Genomic DNA, 12078 nt, shown 5'->3' with positions numbered 1-12078 from the left:
CAGGAGAGAAGAGCAGAGCGGCTGGCCCAATATTCTGACATGACGGCGGCAGAAATACCAGACTGGCTGCTTTACATTCGCTCCATAAGACACACTGACATTTTCCCCCTTTTTTATAGAGCAAAAAATACGGTATGTGCAGCTTTTGAGAAAAATAACTGGTTTTGAGTAAAATAAGTTGGGTTTGAGTAACACAAATATCTTGGTGGAACTGCTACTGAATAGCTGAATTGGAGGAGATGTTAAGCCACCTACCTTGGTAGCAGAATATACAGTCAGCAAGGGGATGGGGTACATGCCACTAGCAGAGGAGATGTTCATAATGATGCCTTTGGATCTAAAAAAGAAAAATTAATTATATTTCTACAAAATAAGCCACAGACACCAGGGTTCCCCCAAGCTGCCTGGTATAAATATAAACAGTACATAGAGTAGAGGGGTTGGAAACCCGAAGACCTCTTGATTACATTACCAAAGTGGACTGGTTTGATAACAGCCTAGGCTTCAAGCTGAAGTTTAATCTGCCTGTATTTTGCATTTACTGGATCCTCCCTCACCCGCATCAACATGCCTGATGGTGGGGGGCCCCCCGCTGTCAAAATACAATAGCGGGGAGATACCTGCATCCACATCGCTTTATATCTGTGGGTTTTTTCATTCAACCTGCTGACTAAATGAAAAGAAGCCATACATGCAGCTTTAGACAGCTGATTGTATCCAAGTTGATCCATTGATACCAGTCCAGGCAGTGCCAGAAAGTTCTATGCCAGCATTGATCCAAGGATGCCAGTCCAGGCAGCGCCAGAAAGCTCCATGCCAGCATTGATCCAAGGATGCCAGTCCAGGCAGCGCCAGAAAGCTCCATGCCAGCATTTCTGAGGGTCCCTGTCTTAAGCCGGCCATACGTGGATCAAAATTTGGCTGGTTCAGCAGGGACTAGCCAAACGCCGATCCATGAATGGGCATGCTGATTGTACCCAAGTTGATCCATTGATGCCAGTCCAGGCAGCGCCAGAAAGCTCTATGTCAGCATTGATCCAAGGATGCCAGTCCAAGCAGCGCCAGAAAGCTCTATGCCAGCATTTCTGAGGGTCCCTGTCTTAAGCCGGCCATACGTGGATCAAAATTTGGCTGGTTCAGCAGGGACATGCCAAACGTCGATCCATGAATGGGCATGCTGATTGTATCCAAGTCGATCCATTGATGCCAGTCCAGGCAGTGCCAGAAAGCTCTATGTCCAGCATTGATCCAAGGATGCCAGTCCAGGCAGCGCCAGAAAGCTCTATGTCCAGCATTGATCCAAGGATGCCAGTCCAGGCAGCGCCAGAAAGCTCTATGCCAGCATTGATCCAAGGATGCCAGTCCAGGCAGTGCCAGAAAGCTCTATGCCAGCATTGATCCAAGGATGACAGTCCAGGCAGTGCCAGAAAGCTCTATGCCAGCATTCCTGAGGGTCCCTGCCTTAAGCCGGCCATACGTGGATCAAAATTTGGCTGGTTCAGCAGGGACCAGCCAAACGTCGATCCACGAATTGGTAAGCTGATTGTACCCTAGTCAATCCAATGATTGACTTGGGTACAACCAGTCTGTCTGATTTTTCTACATGCATTCACTGCCGGCGGCTATAGCTGCTACCACTAATCATTGTGTTCTACCACCTCGGAAGGCTCCCTATGTCTCCCCCCCCCAACCGGCAGAACACAACAGTGCTGCGGGAGACACTTCCCCCATCAACACCAACTGTGATGATGGGAGAATCAAGACATTTTCTTTCCTTCCACCCATGGTGCAAGAAAAGAAAAGCAAGTCATCAATGGGCTTCCTTAGAGTGTATGGCACTGCTGTGTGTTTACATGTTGCCATTTTTAACATGGCTGAACAGCTGCAGCCTGGAAGCAGGTAATCCCTTAGGAATCTCCCACCCCCATTCGCTGTAATTCCCCCTAAGAATAGAAAGCTGTTCACTCTGTATTGATGACTCACAGACTTTCTTTTTTTTTTTTAATTCTGTTCTAAAAAGAAAATCACCACAAGAGCATTGAGGAGAGCTGGAGGATTCCACGAAGCCGGTGAGTCACCCTCCGTCCTTATGAGTCACCTCCGATCGCTCCATCGTTACCAACATGGAGGCCGGGCAGATTAGTCACCAGAATGAATTTTTCAAAGAAAAGGATTCTCCCCTATAAATAATAATGAGGGCTTGTCTGGGTAGTGTTTATATTTGTGTGTCTGAGGCTCCCAGTGACTCACCTCTCCAGCATTCCGGGCAACACCAGGCGTGTCATCTGCAGGAGAGAAACAAGAGGACAGCCGTAAGAAATACAGGGTCCCACCGACTAAAAACACAAAGTGCGCCAACCCATAGCGACCAATCAGGACCCATCCTTCAAAAGAGCCAATGTCAAGGTCAAATATGATTGGATGCTGTGGGCTACTGCATTTTGCGCATCTATATTGCTCTTCATACGAAGTTATTAAATTAGCAGGAGAGATCCCTGACCTCATCATCTGATATTCGCAGGATAGACACCTGACCTCATCACCTGACACTCCATTGACCTTGCAATGGGTTGATTTACTAAAAACTGGAGAGTGCAAAATCTGGTGCAGCTGTGCATGGTAACCAATCAGCTTCTAAAAAAAAACTGGAAGCTGGTTTCTATGCAAAGCTGCACCAGATTTTGCACTCTTCGGTTTTAGTAAATCAACTCATTGCAAGGTCAATGAAGTGTCAGGTGATGATGATGTCAAGTGTCTATCCTGCTGACACTTCATTGACCTTGCAATGAGTTGATTTACTAAAACCGAAGAGTGCAAAATCTGGTGCAGCTTTGCATAGAAATCGGCTTCCAGTTTTTTTTAGAAGCCGATTGGTTACCATGCAAAGCTGCACCAGATTTTGCACTCTTCGGTTTTAGTAAATCAACTCATTGCAAGGTCAATGGAGTGTCAGCAGGATAGACACCTGACCTCATCACCTGACACTCCATTGACCTTGCAAAGGGTTGATTTACTAAAACCGGAGAGTGCAAAATCTGGTGCAGCTGTGCATGGTAACCAATCAGCTTCTAAAAACAAAATGCAAAGCTGCACCAGATTTTGCACTCACTGGTTTAATAAATCAACCCTTTGCAAGGTCAATGAAGTGTCAAGTGATGAGGTCAGGTGTCTATCCTGCTAATATCAGAGAAAAAAGAAAAAAAATTGAAAGCCGATTTCTATGCACAGCTGCACCAGATTTTGCACTCTTCGGTTTTAGTAAATCTCCCCCACTGGGTTGTAAATAGGTACAATCCATGCACGTCACACTTTGCTGGGGAAGCAGTTGGCACTCTTGTCTTGCAATGCTGTGGTGCTGAACTGCATACCCATTTGGGACAATATCTGCATGGAGTTATCAGTTCTTCCCATTTTGGTGTAAATTTGCTGCAGAGGTCAGGGGCTCCTCCATGATACAAAAACATCAAATCGGGTTAGAGAGACCCTGTTGAATTCATTTTAAAACAACAAGATTTCCATATAATGCATTGCAAGTATTTCATGCATGTTATTTGCTTGTAAATGCTCCTTTAGGCATACATCCAAAAGCCATGAGACTGCTGCTGGGTGCTTCCATCTTGGATATGATGTTAGCAGCCCAGAGCGGTCAATGAAGTGACACTATAGTAGTGGTGGTCAACTTTCTTGATACAGATACAGTCAAACTATGGGCATGATACAACAGATGGCCAGAGACTATATACATAAACCAAGAGGTGGTCAGAGACCGCAGGCATGACGCAAGAGGTGGTCAGAGACCGCAGGCGTGACGCAGGAGATGGTCAGAGACCGCAGGCGTGACGCAGGAGATGGTCAGAGACCGCAGGCGTGACGCAGGAGATGGTCAGAGACCGCAGGCGTGACGCAGGAGAGGGTCAGAGACCGCAGGCGTGACGCAGGAGAGGGTCAGAGACCGCAGGCGTGACGCAGGAGAGGGTCAGAGACCGCAGGCGTGACGCAGGAGAGGGTCAGAGACCGCAGGCGTGACGCAGGAGAGGGTCAGAGACCGCAGGCGTGACGCAGGAGAGGGTCAGAGACCGCAGGCGTGACGCAGGAGAGGGTCAGAGACCGCAGGCGTGACGCAGGAGAGGGTCAGAGACCGCAGGCGTGACGCAGGAGAGGGTCAGAGACCGCAGGCGTGACGCAGGAGAGGGTCAGAGACCGCAGGCGTGACGCAGGAGAGGGTCAGAGACCGCAGGCGTGACGCAGGAGAGGGTCAGAGACCGCAGGCGTGACGCAGGAGAGGGTCGGAGACCGCAGGCGTGACGCAGGAGAGGGTCGGAGACCGCAGGCGTGACGCAGGAGAGGGTCAGAGACCGCAGATGTGATGCAGGAGATGGTCAGAGACCGCAGACGTGACGCAGGAGATGGTCAGAGACCGCAGACATGACGCAGGAGATGGTCAGAGACCGCAGACATGATAGAAGAGATGGTTAGAGACTGTGGACATGATATAAGATGGGCAAAGCCTACAAACATGCTGCAGGAGACTGTCAGACTGAAAATGCTATAGGGGTAAGAGCATAGGGACAAGCCTCAGACGTCATAGAATGGAGACATATTACATGAGACTGCTAGAAATCATCGCAATAAGAGGGCAACAGGGAAACAGTATTTATTGTCTGCAGGGGCCCAGAGGGCTGCATTTAAAGTGCCAAAGGGCAGCATGCAGCCCCAGGCTTCATGTTGGGTATCAGGGCTCTATAGTACTCCCCCAAGCTCCTGCCTCCTACAGCTACATAAATGGTCATGGTGAGGTAAGGTAATGGTCATGGTGAGGTAAGGTAATGGTCATGGTGGTGAGGGTCATGGTGAAGGTACTGCGCCAGGTGCTAGGAAATTAACTCTTCCTGGAGTAGTCAAATTCCTTAACAAGTTCGCAGGTACACTGCACTGAATAAAAAACATTTTAAACTGGTGTTAAACACAAAAACACACATTATATTGCAGATTACCAATTCTTAGATAGGACGACTGCAATCGTTTTCTTTTTTAAAGGCTCTCTTTATTTTCACCTGGCGATCTGGCCAGTAAATATTTTTCAACAGAACAAGCTGTCCTGCAGATGTAGCAGTTTTAATGATGGGATGTGAAAAGCCATTTACCACTGACAGGGGTGCTTACATTGATCAGCTTTTATTTATTTCTGTAAACCTTTACCCCTAAAGAAAAAAAACGGTTTGCTGTAACTGTAAAGTATTAGCTGGAGTTTGACTTCAATTTGTTAGTGTATTTAAATTTGCTAGTCCATCTAACACTGCCCTCCCCCAGACTGACAATGCTGCTGTCCTGGTGTCTCTGATGATCCTTCAACCAGAGTGGGGCGCTCTAATACAGGAGGTGTGTCATCGGCCAGATCACCAGGTGGAAACAGAGATGAAAAGCCTAAAATAGAAAACGAATGCAGCCACCACATCTAATGACCGGCAATCTGCAATATATTACATTTTTTGTTTGGGGTTTAATACTGCTTTAAAGCAGAGCTCCAATTAATTTACTTTTTATCATGCAGCGGGGCACGCCCCCACTGCACAGATCAGCTGCTTGTCTTTTCTAGGGGTGAGAACTAAGCTCATACTTACCTGACCTGCTGATGCTACGGAAAACAGCGCTCCCCCGTGGTCCAGTGGTGGACTGTTCCTGTCTGTGGAGTGCGCAGTGAGCGGTTGTCAGGAACAGTCCATTTACAAGACTGATGGTCCCTGGGTGAGGGGGGGATGTGCAGGAACCAAAAGGACTGGTCTTGTGTGGGAAGGATCGGCGGGTCAGGTGAGTATTTATCTTCAGTGTCCTCTCCCCTAGAAAAAAATTTTTCCCCAGATTTCAGCTTTAAGTTTACCCTTTATGATTAAAAAACCTCCATGATCTTCAGTCCAGTGACTTTGCGGAGGGTAAAATAATCCCTGTTTTTATGCAAATGTTTGCTAGAGATATAGAAGGGTACATAGAATCAGATCACCAGGTGAAAACAGAGGGATGAAAGCCTAAAAAAAGAAAACTAATGCAGCCACCACATCTAAATATTGCATATTTTTGGTTTTGTGTTTAATACCAGGGCAGCACAGTGGCTAAATGGTTAGCACTTTCGCCTGGCAGTACTCGGGTCATTGGTTCGAATTCCAGCCATGGCACCACCTGCCTAGAGTTTGCATGTTCTCCCTGTGCGGGTTTCCTCCTGTACTCCGGTTTCCTTCCACACTCCAAAGACATGCTGGTAGGTGAATTGGCTCCTGTCAAAATTGTCCCTAGTATGTGTATGTATGAATGTGAGTTAGGGACCTTAGATTGTACACCCCTTGAGGGTTAGGGACTGATGTGAATGTACAATATATATGTAAAGTGCTGCGTAAATTGGTGGCGCTATATAAGTACCTGAAATAAATAAAATAAAAAAATACCGCTTTAAGCTCATACACAGGTTATAAATTGACTCGTTTGGATCTACCCAGGGGCGGACTGACCATTTGGAAACTCAGGCACTGCCCGAGGGCCCGGGGTCATTAGGGGGCCCCATGAGATGCCCCTGGTACCTTTTTCATAGGCTTTTTTTGAGTTTGGGCAAGGGCACAGGGGCCCCATGATCCCATATTGCCCGGGGGCCCCATGAGTTGTCAGTCCGCCCCTGGATCTACCAGTGCAAAGGCTCTGTCTGACTGGGTACATTAGGTAGGTCCTCATATTATATTGCTTTGGTAAAGCTTGTGCAAAGATTGTGAGGTCAGATTATAATGTGTACATGAGCTTTACTCAAGTGCTGCCATACAATGGCATCAGAGGACTGAAAAAAAAAAAAAAAAGTTTTGCACAGATCACTATAAACATCTAAGTTCTCTGGGCTCCAAGGATGGTTTATATTAAAAAAAAAACAAAAAAAAAACAAAAAAGAAAGTAAAATCAAAAAACAAAATCCATCTATGCGGTTCTTCGGCAAATGCGATAAAGGATAACCCTGGTTTGCAGATGCGAGCGTGAAGAGTTTTTTCGCTGCGCGGTAACACAATAACGCATTTGTTCAGGGAAAGCCAACAAATAGAAATCCCTACACAGCATACACCTACTTTCTCCTTGACTTTATAAATCGAGCAGATACAATGAGAACACCACGGCTTGACGTACATGTGTGCACGCTCGCTGCCTACATAGTATTTAAAGAGCGGAAAAGAACAAAATAAAAAAAAAGAAAAGCGGCGCAAGAAAATAAATGGCGTATTTTCCATCGGAGTGGGGAAGGAGAAAATGAGAGGCAGCCTGGGAACTATGCTGGAGCCAGACGTAGAGACGACGGGAGGAAAGTGGGTGAGAACTGTGTGGGGGCGGACGTTGCGTGGGTGAGTGCATTCTGCGTAGGCGTCTGTTTCAGACATTCCCCTGAACAACACCAACTAACGAGGACTTCTTCCTCAAGAAAAAAAAAAGGGGGTATCAGGAAAGATTCTCACAATGCGCTCAATTAAATAAGCAAAACCAAACAAAAAAAAAAAAGAAGAAACCCCAAATATTTTCTAAGAAAAATTCAAACAGTCTGGATTGAAGGACAGTTTGGTGGCAAAATAGAGGATGAAAACAGATGGCTTTGTAAAGACAAGGAGGGGAAGAGGAAAAACAAAACAAAAAAACAAAACAAAAAAAAAAAAACACAGATGCTCATTTCCAGTCTAGCAAGAAAATCGTTCAGTCTGTTATTCCTAAAAGTTTGGCGAGGATTCTGGGGCATATGGCAAACAATGCGCATAGGAATCCCAACAGACTGCGAGCTCTTAGGAGCAAGGTTTCCTCGCCAGTTTCCAATATCCGCTTCCGCTGATGCTTTGCTCATCGCTGGAAAATTCCATGTTGTGGCAGCTTAAACGCTCGACTTCGCTGCCAAAAGTTTTAGGTTACGCTGGATGAGAAATTCCAAATACAAAACACAAAATAAATAAAAAAACAAAAAAAAGGGTCAACCATCTAAAAACATATGGGAGCTGGGAGTCAAAGGAGGTGTACGTCTGCCCATCCAGTTCTGATATTTGCACAGCTCTGCCACACAGCCAAGATCTAAAGAAGGCCATAGACTATGATGTTATTTCCTTCCATCAAGAGTAGGAGGAAAGAAGATCGCTCGATTCCCCATCACAGTTAGTGTTGATGGGGGAATGTCTCCCGCAGAGCTGTTGTGTTCTGTCGGCAGGAAGGCTTCCCGGCCGGTATATCACTCAATGATCACTGTTAGTGGCTGCAGCCATCGGCAGTAACGGCATACAAGAAATCCAAAAGCTTGGATGTGCTGAAGTCGATCGATGGATCGACTTCAGTACAACCAGCATGCCTATAGATGAACTGAATCTCAGCTGGTCCCCGCTGAACCAACCAAGATTCGATACATCTATGGCCAGCTTAAAACCTACAGTGCAGGAAATGCGTATTTGATCCCCTGCTGATTTTGAATGTTCGCCCCTCACAAAGAAATGATCGGTCTAAAAATCGAATGTTCGGTGTATTGTAACACTGAGAGACAGAATAGCAACAAAAAATTCAGAGGAAATGCATGTCTAACAAATGATGACTGATCTGCATGTTCATGAGGGAAATAAGTATTTGATCCCCTTCACAAAACATGACTTAGTACTTGGTGGCAAATCCCTTGTTGGCAATCACAGAGGTCAGATGTTTCCTGGAGTTGGCCCCCAGGTTCGCACACATCTCAGGAGGGATTTTGGCCCGCTCCTCTTGGCAGATCCTCTCCAAGTCATTAAGGTTTGGTGGCTGACGTTTGGCAACTCGAACTTTCAGCTCCTTCCACAGATTTTCAATCGGATTAAGGTTTGGAGACTGGCTAGGCCACTCCAGGACCTTAACCACTTCCCGACCGGCCGTTGTATATAAACGGCCAGACGGTGGCACTGCAGGGTCGGGTGGCCGTTTATAAACGGCCTCCCCGCACCCTGCTTGTGCGCGCTCCTTGGGAGCGCGCAGCACCGCGATCCGGTGCCCGCTGTGTCCTCCGGACACAGTGAAACACCAATCGTCGGACGGGACCTCTGTACGAGGTCCCAATCATGTGATCACTGATTGGCCAATCAGTGATCACATGCAAAGTAGTAAGCAAGATGTCACTTGTGATATCATTGCTTACTACGTGTGAAATCTGTGAATGATCACAGAGGTCACATGGTACAAGGCTATACACAACAGCCTTGTACCATGTGACAAGCTGTGACCAATCACAGCTCACTCAGTAATTCTCAATGACTGCAAGACTGCAGACAGAGAGAAAGAGAAATGATTGCTTTTACATCCTATATGGGTGTAAAAGCAATCAGTGTAAAAAAAAAAAAAAATCTTCATCACTCCCCACAAGTAGTACAGTGTCACCATGGTGCATCTGGGAGCAGTGACATCACCCATAGGATTCTATAGCCCACATAGAGGATCCACTCCCACAGCTGGGTGACACAGGGGAGCCGAATCATGTGACCGGACTGGATCAGCATGAAAACAGTTAAGTATATACATCTTTCTCACACAAGTTAATCAGCATAGGTGTCGGGGGGGGGGGGGGGGGGGCATTTTGAAGATTAGCTAGGTTTACCCTGAAAATCTACTTTAATCTCTTCCCGCCAGTCGCATGCATATACGTTGCCTCTTGGTGGGTGGGCTTTAATGACAAGTGGTTGCATATATGCATCTATGTGCAAACAGTTTACTGTGCTGAGAGCGCACTCCCTGCATACTCCCAGCGCACTCCCTGCGTACTCCCTGCATACTCCCAGCGCACTCCCTGCATACTCCCAGCGCACTCCCTGCGCACTAACTAAACTATCACAGGAAACTTCTCATGCATACTTGCAATCAGAAGCTTTAGATCATGTGACAGCCAATCACAGCGGTCACATTATCGGAATGCCCACCTCCCGGCATTTCGATCCACCTGACGGCAGGAAGGGGTTAAGTAAGAGTTAAAGGTCTTTTCTCACTCCTAGCCTATGACTGGACAGTGAATAGGGGAAGCAGCAGGCCAATGAGCTCATCTCTGTAACTTTGCGCTCTCTCCTCCTTTCAGCATGCTCCTTGCAAGACCGGTTGGTTCCCTTTTCTTTTTCCCAGTCTGCTGTACAGGGCTACAAGAAACCGATACAGAGTCAAATTCATGCACTTACATTGCTCCTATAAAAAAAAAAAAAAAAAAAAAAAAAGGACTTGGTTCTCTTTTATACCTGCCTGGAGTTCAGCTTCAAACCAGCTAAAGGTTTCTTTTAGCTCTACAGTACTTTTGTGGTGAAATCTTTGGACCTTGAAAATTTGTAATGGAGGAAAAAATGGTAACTACCATTGCTGACTTGTCTTTAACCCCTTCGCGCCGGCGCCTCCCGGCCCTTTAAGGGTTTCGGAAGCCGGGGCGGGGTTTAGGGTCACATGACTGGGAAAGGTCCCGATCGAAAGAGGAGATCGGGACCTTTCCGTGAGTACCAGACATGTGGGCTGGGAGCGCGCAGAGCATGCGCTCTCAGCACATATGTTCTTTTTTAATAGAACGCAAATGTGCGGCCGCTCGGCGTCTAGGCCCAGACGCCGGGAGGCCGCACATTTGCGCTCGGCCGGCGTGAAGGGGTTAAAATGGATCTTAACGCTAGAAACAAAGAATTAAAAGTCAGCAGCTACAAAAAACTGTAGCTGATGACTTTCAATAATAGAATGCTAACCCACCCACGGATCCAGCGCTTTACTCATCCAGGCCAGCTCTTCTCTGGTCTTTGGGTCCCCAGTGCCGGCATTTTTACTTTGGGAAGCCGGAAGTGACTGCTTGCGGCTTCACAACAGGCTTCCAGTGTGCGCAAGCTGCACTGTGCTTTGTGAATGGTCCCACAGCCTTCTCAGACCTATGATGTGTGCCAGAAGGCTGTGGGTAAAGGGGGAGGAAGGGGGTGTAAGTGTAAGCAGGTACCTGTCAACACCAGATACCTACTCCGTAGCAGAAAAAAAAAGTGCCAAAAGCTAAAGGGAGGGGGGATTTGGGAGGCAGACAACCAGAACTTTCCCTTTTGGGTGAACTTTCTCTTTATTAGTAATATGTAGGTTGAGGCTGGATTTTTACTTTAATGTCCCTCACCCTTCCTAACACCTATGTTGACTAACCTGGGCAAAAAAAAAAAAAAAAAAAAGGATTTATATATACTTACCTATTTTCAGCTCTCTCTGGTCCAGTCACATGATCCAGCTCCCATGTCAGCCAGTGGTGGCTGCAGGGGAGCGGAGGGAGTGGCTGGGACATGGGAGCCTATGTGTGACATCAGTGCGCCCACAATTCCCAGTTGTTGAGCGCTCTCTGCTCTTCCCTGCACCTGCTGCTGCTGGCTGACAAAGAAGATCATGTGACTGGACCGGAGAGGGCTGAAAACAGATACGTATATACATCTTTTTACACAGATTAGTCAGCACAGGTATTAGGAAGGGGGAGGGGACATATTTAAGACTAGTTGGGTTTACTTTAAAAAAGCTGCTGCCTCTGGAGTGACCGGTCTGATCCTCACTTCACTATTTCTGCAAACCAATAACCTTGATAAAGCATGGAGCAAGGGAAGTCTGAAGATGGAATTTCCTTAGTGTACAATTATACCAGGTCAATGGTTCACTTGCCAGTAAGGTGAGAGCTTTGGAAACTGCACCTTTTAAAGACAACAATAGTTCCTCCTATATTTGTGTCCTCTTGGATTCACTTTAGAAAACACATGGCCAGGCTATGAACATCTAAAGTGTTACTAAACCCCGGACCCTGCATTCACAGTATACCTGGTCTCCCCGGACCCGCATTCACTATATCCGGTCTCCCCGTACCCTGCATTCACTATATCCCCGGTCTCCCCGTACCCTGCATTCACTATATCCAGTCTCCCCGTACCCTGCATTCACTATATCCAGTCTCCCCGGACCCTGCATTCACTATATCCAGTCTCCCCGGACCCTGCATTCACTATATCCAGTCTCCCCGGACCCTGCATTCACTATATCCAGTCTCCCCGGACCCTGCATTCACTATATCCAGTCTCCCCGGACCCTGCA

The 12078-nt window shown here is 47.0% G+C and overlaps 1 protein-coding gene across 2 annotated transcripts in view; it reads right to left on the bottom strand.

Moving 5' to 3' along the window:
* The window catches only part of HSD17B12 (hydroxysteroid 17-beta dehydrogenase 12), a 229022-nt gene that overhangs the window by 20658 nt on the left and 196286 nt on the right, over positions 1-12078 (bottom strand). For both annotated transcript variants that reach the window (XM_089663878.1, XM_089663877.1), the window contains 2 exons: positions 2251-2285; positions 256-337 (listed from right to left, as the gene is read on the bottom strand). In XM_089663878.1, the coding sequence (XP_089520004.1) occupies positions 256-337; positions 2251-2285 (117 nt within the window). The remainder of the gene's footprint in view (positions 1-255; positions 338-2250; positions 2286-12078) is intronic.

This window comes from Staurois parvus, unplaced genomic scaffold, assembly GCF_062004578.1.
Source record: "Staurois parvus isolate SC_StPar_1 unplaced genomic scaffold, SC_StPar_1.0 ptg001795l, whole genome shotgun sequence".
NCBI lineage: Eukaryota > Metazoa > Chordata > Amphibia > Anura > Ranidae > Staurois > Staurois parvus.
The sequence above is the reverse complement of the archived record's forward strand: the minus strand, read 5'-3'. Positions and strand labels throughout refer to the sequence as shown.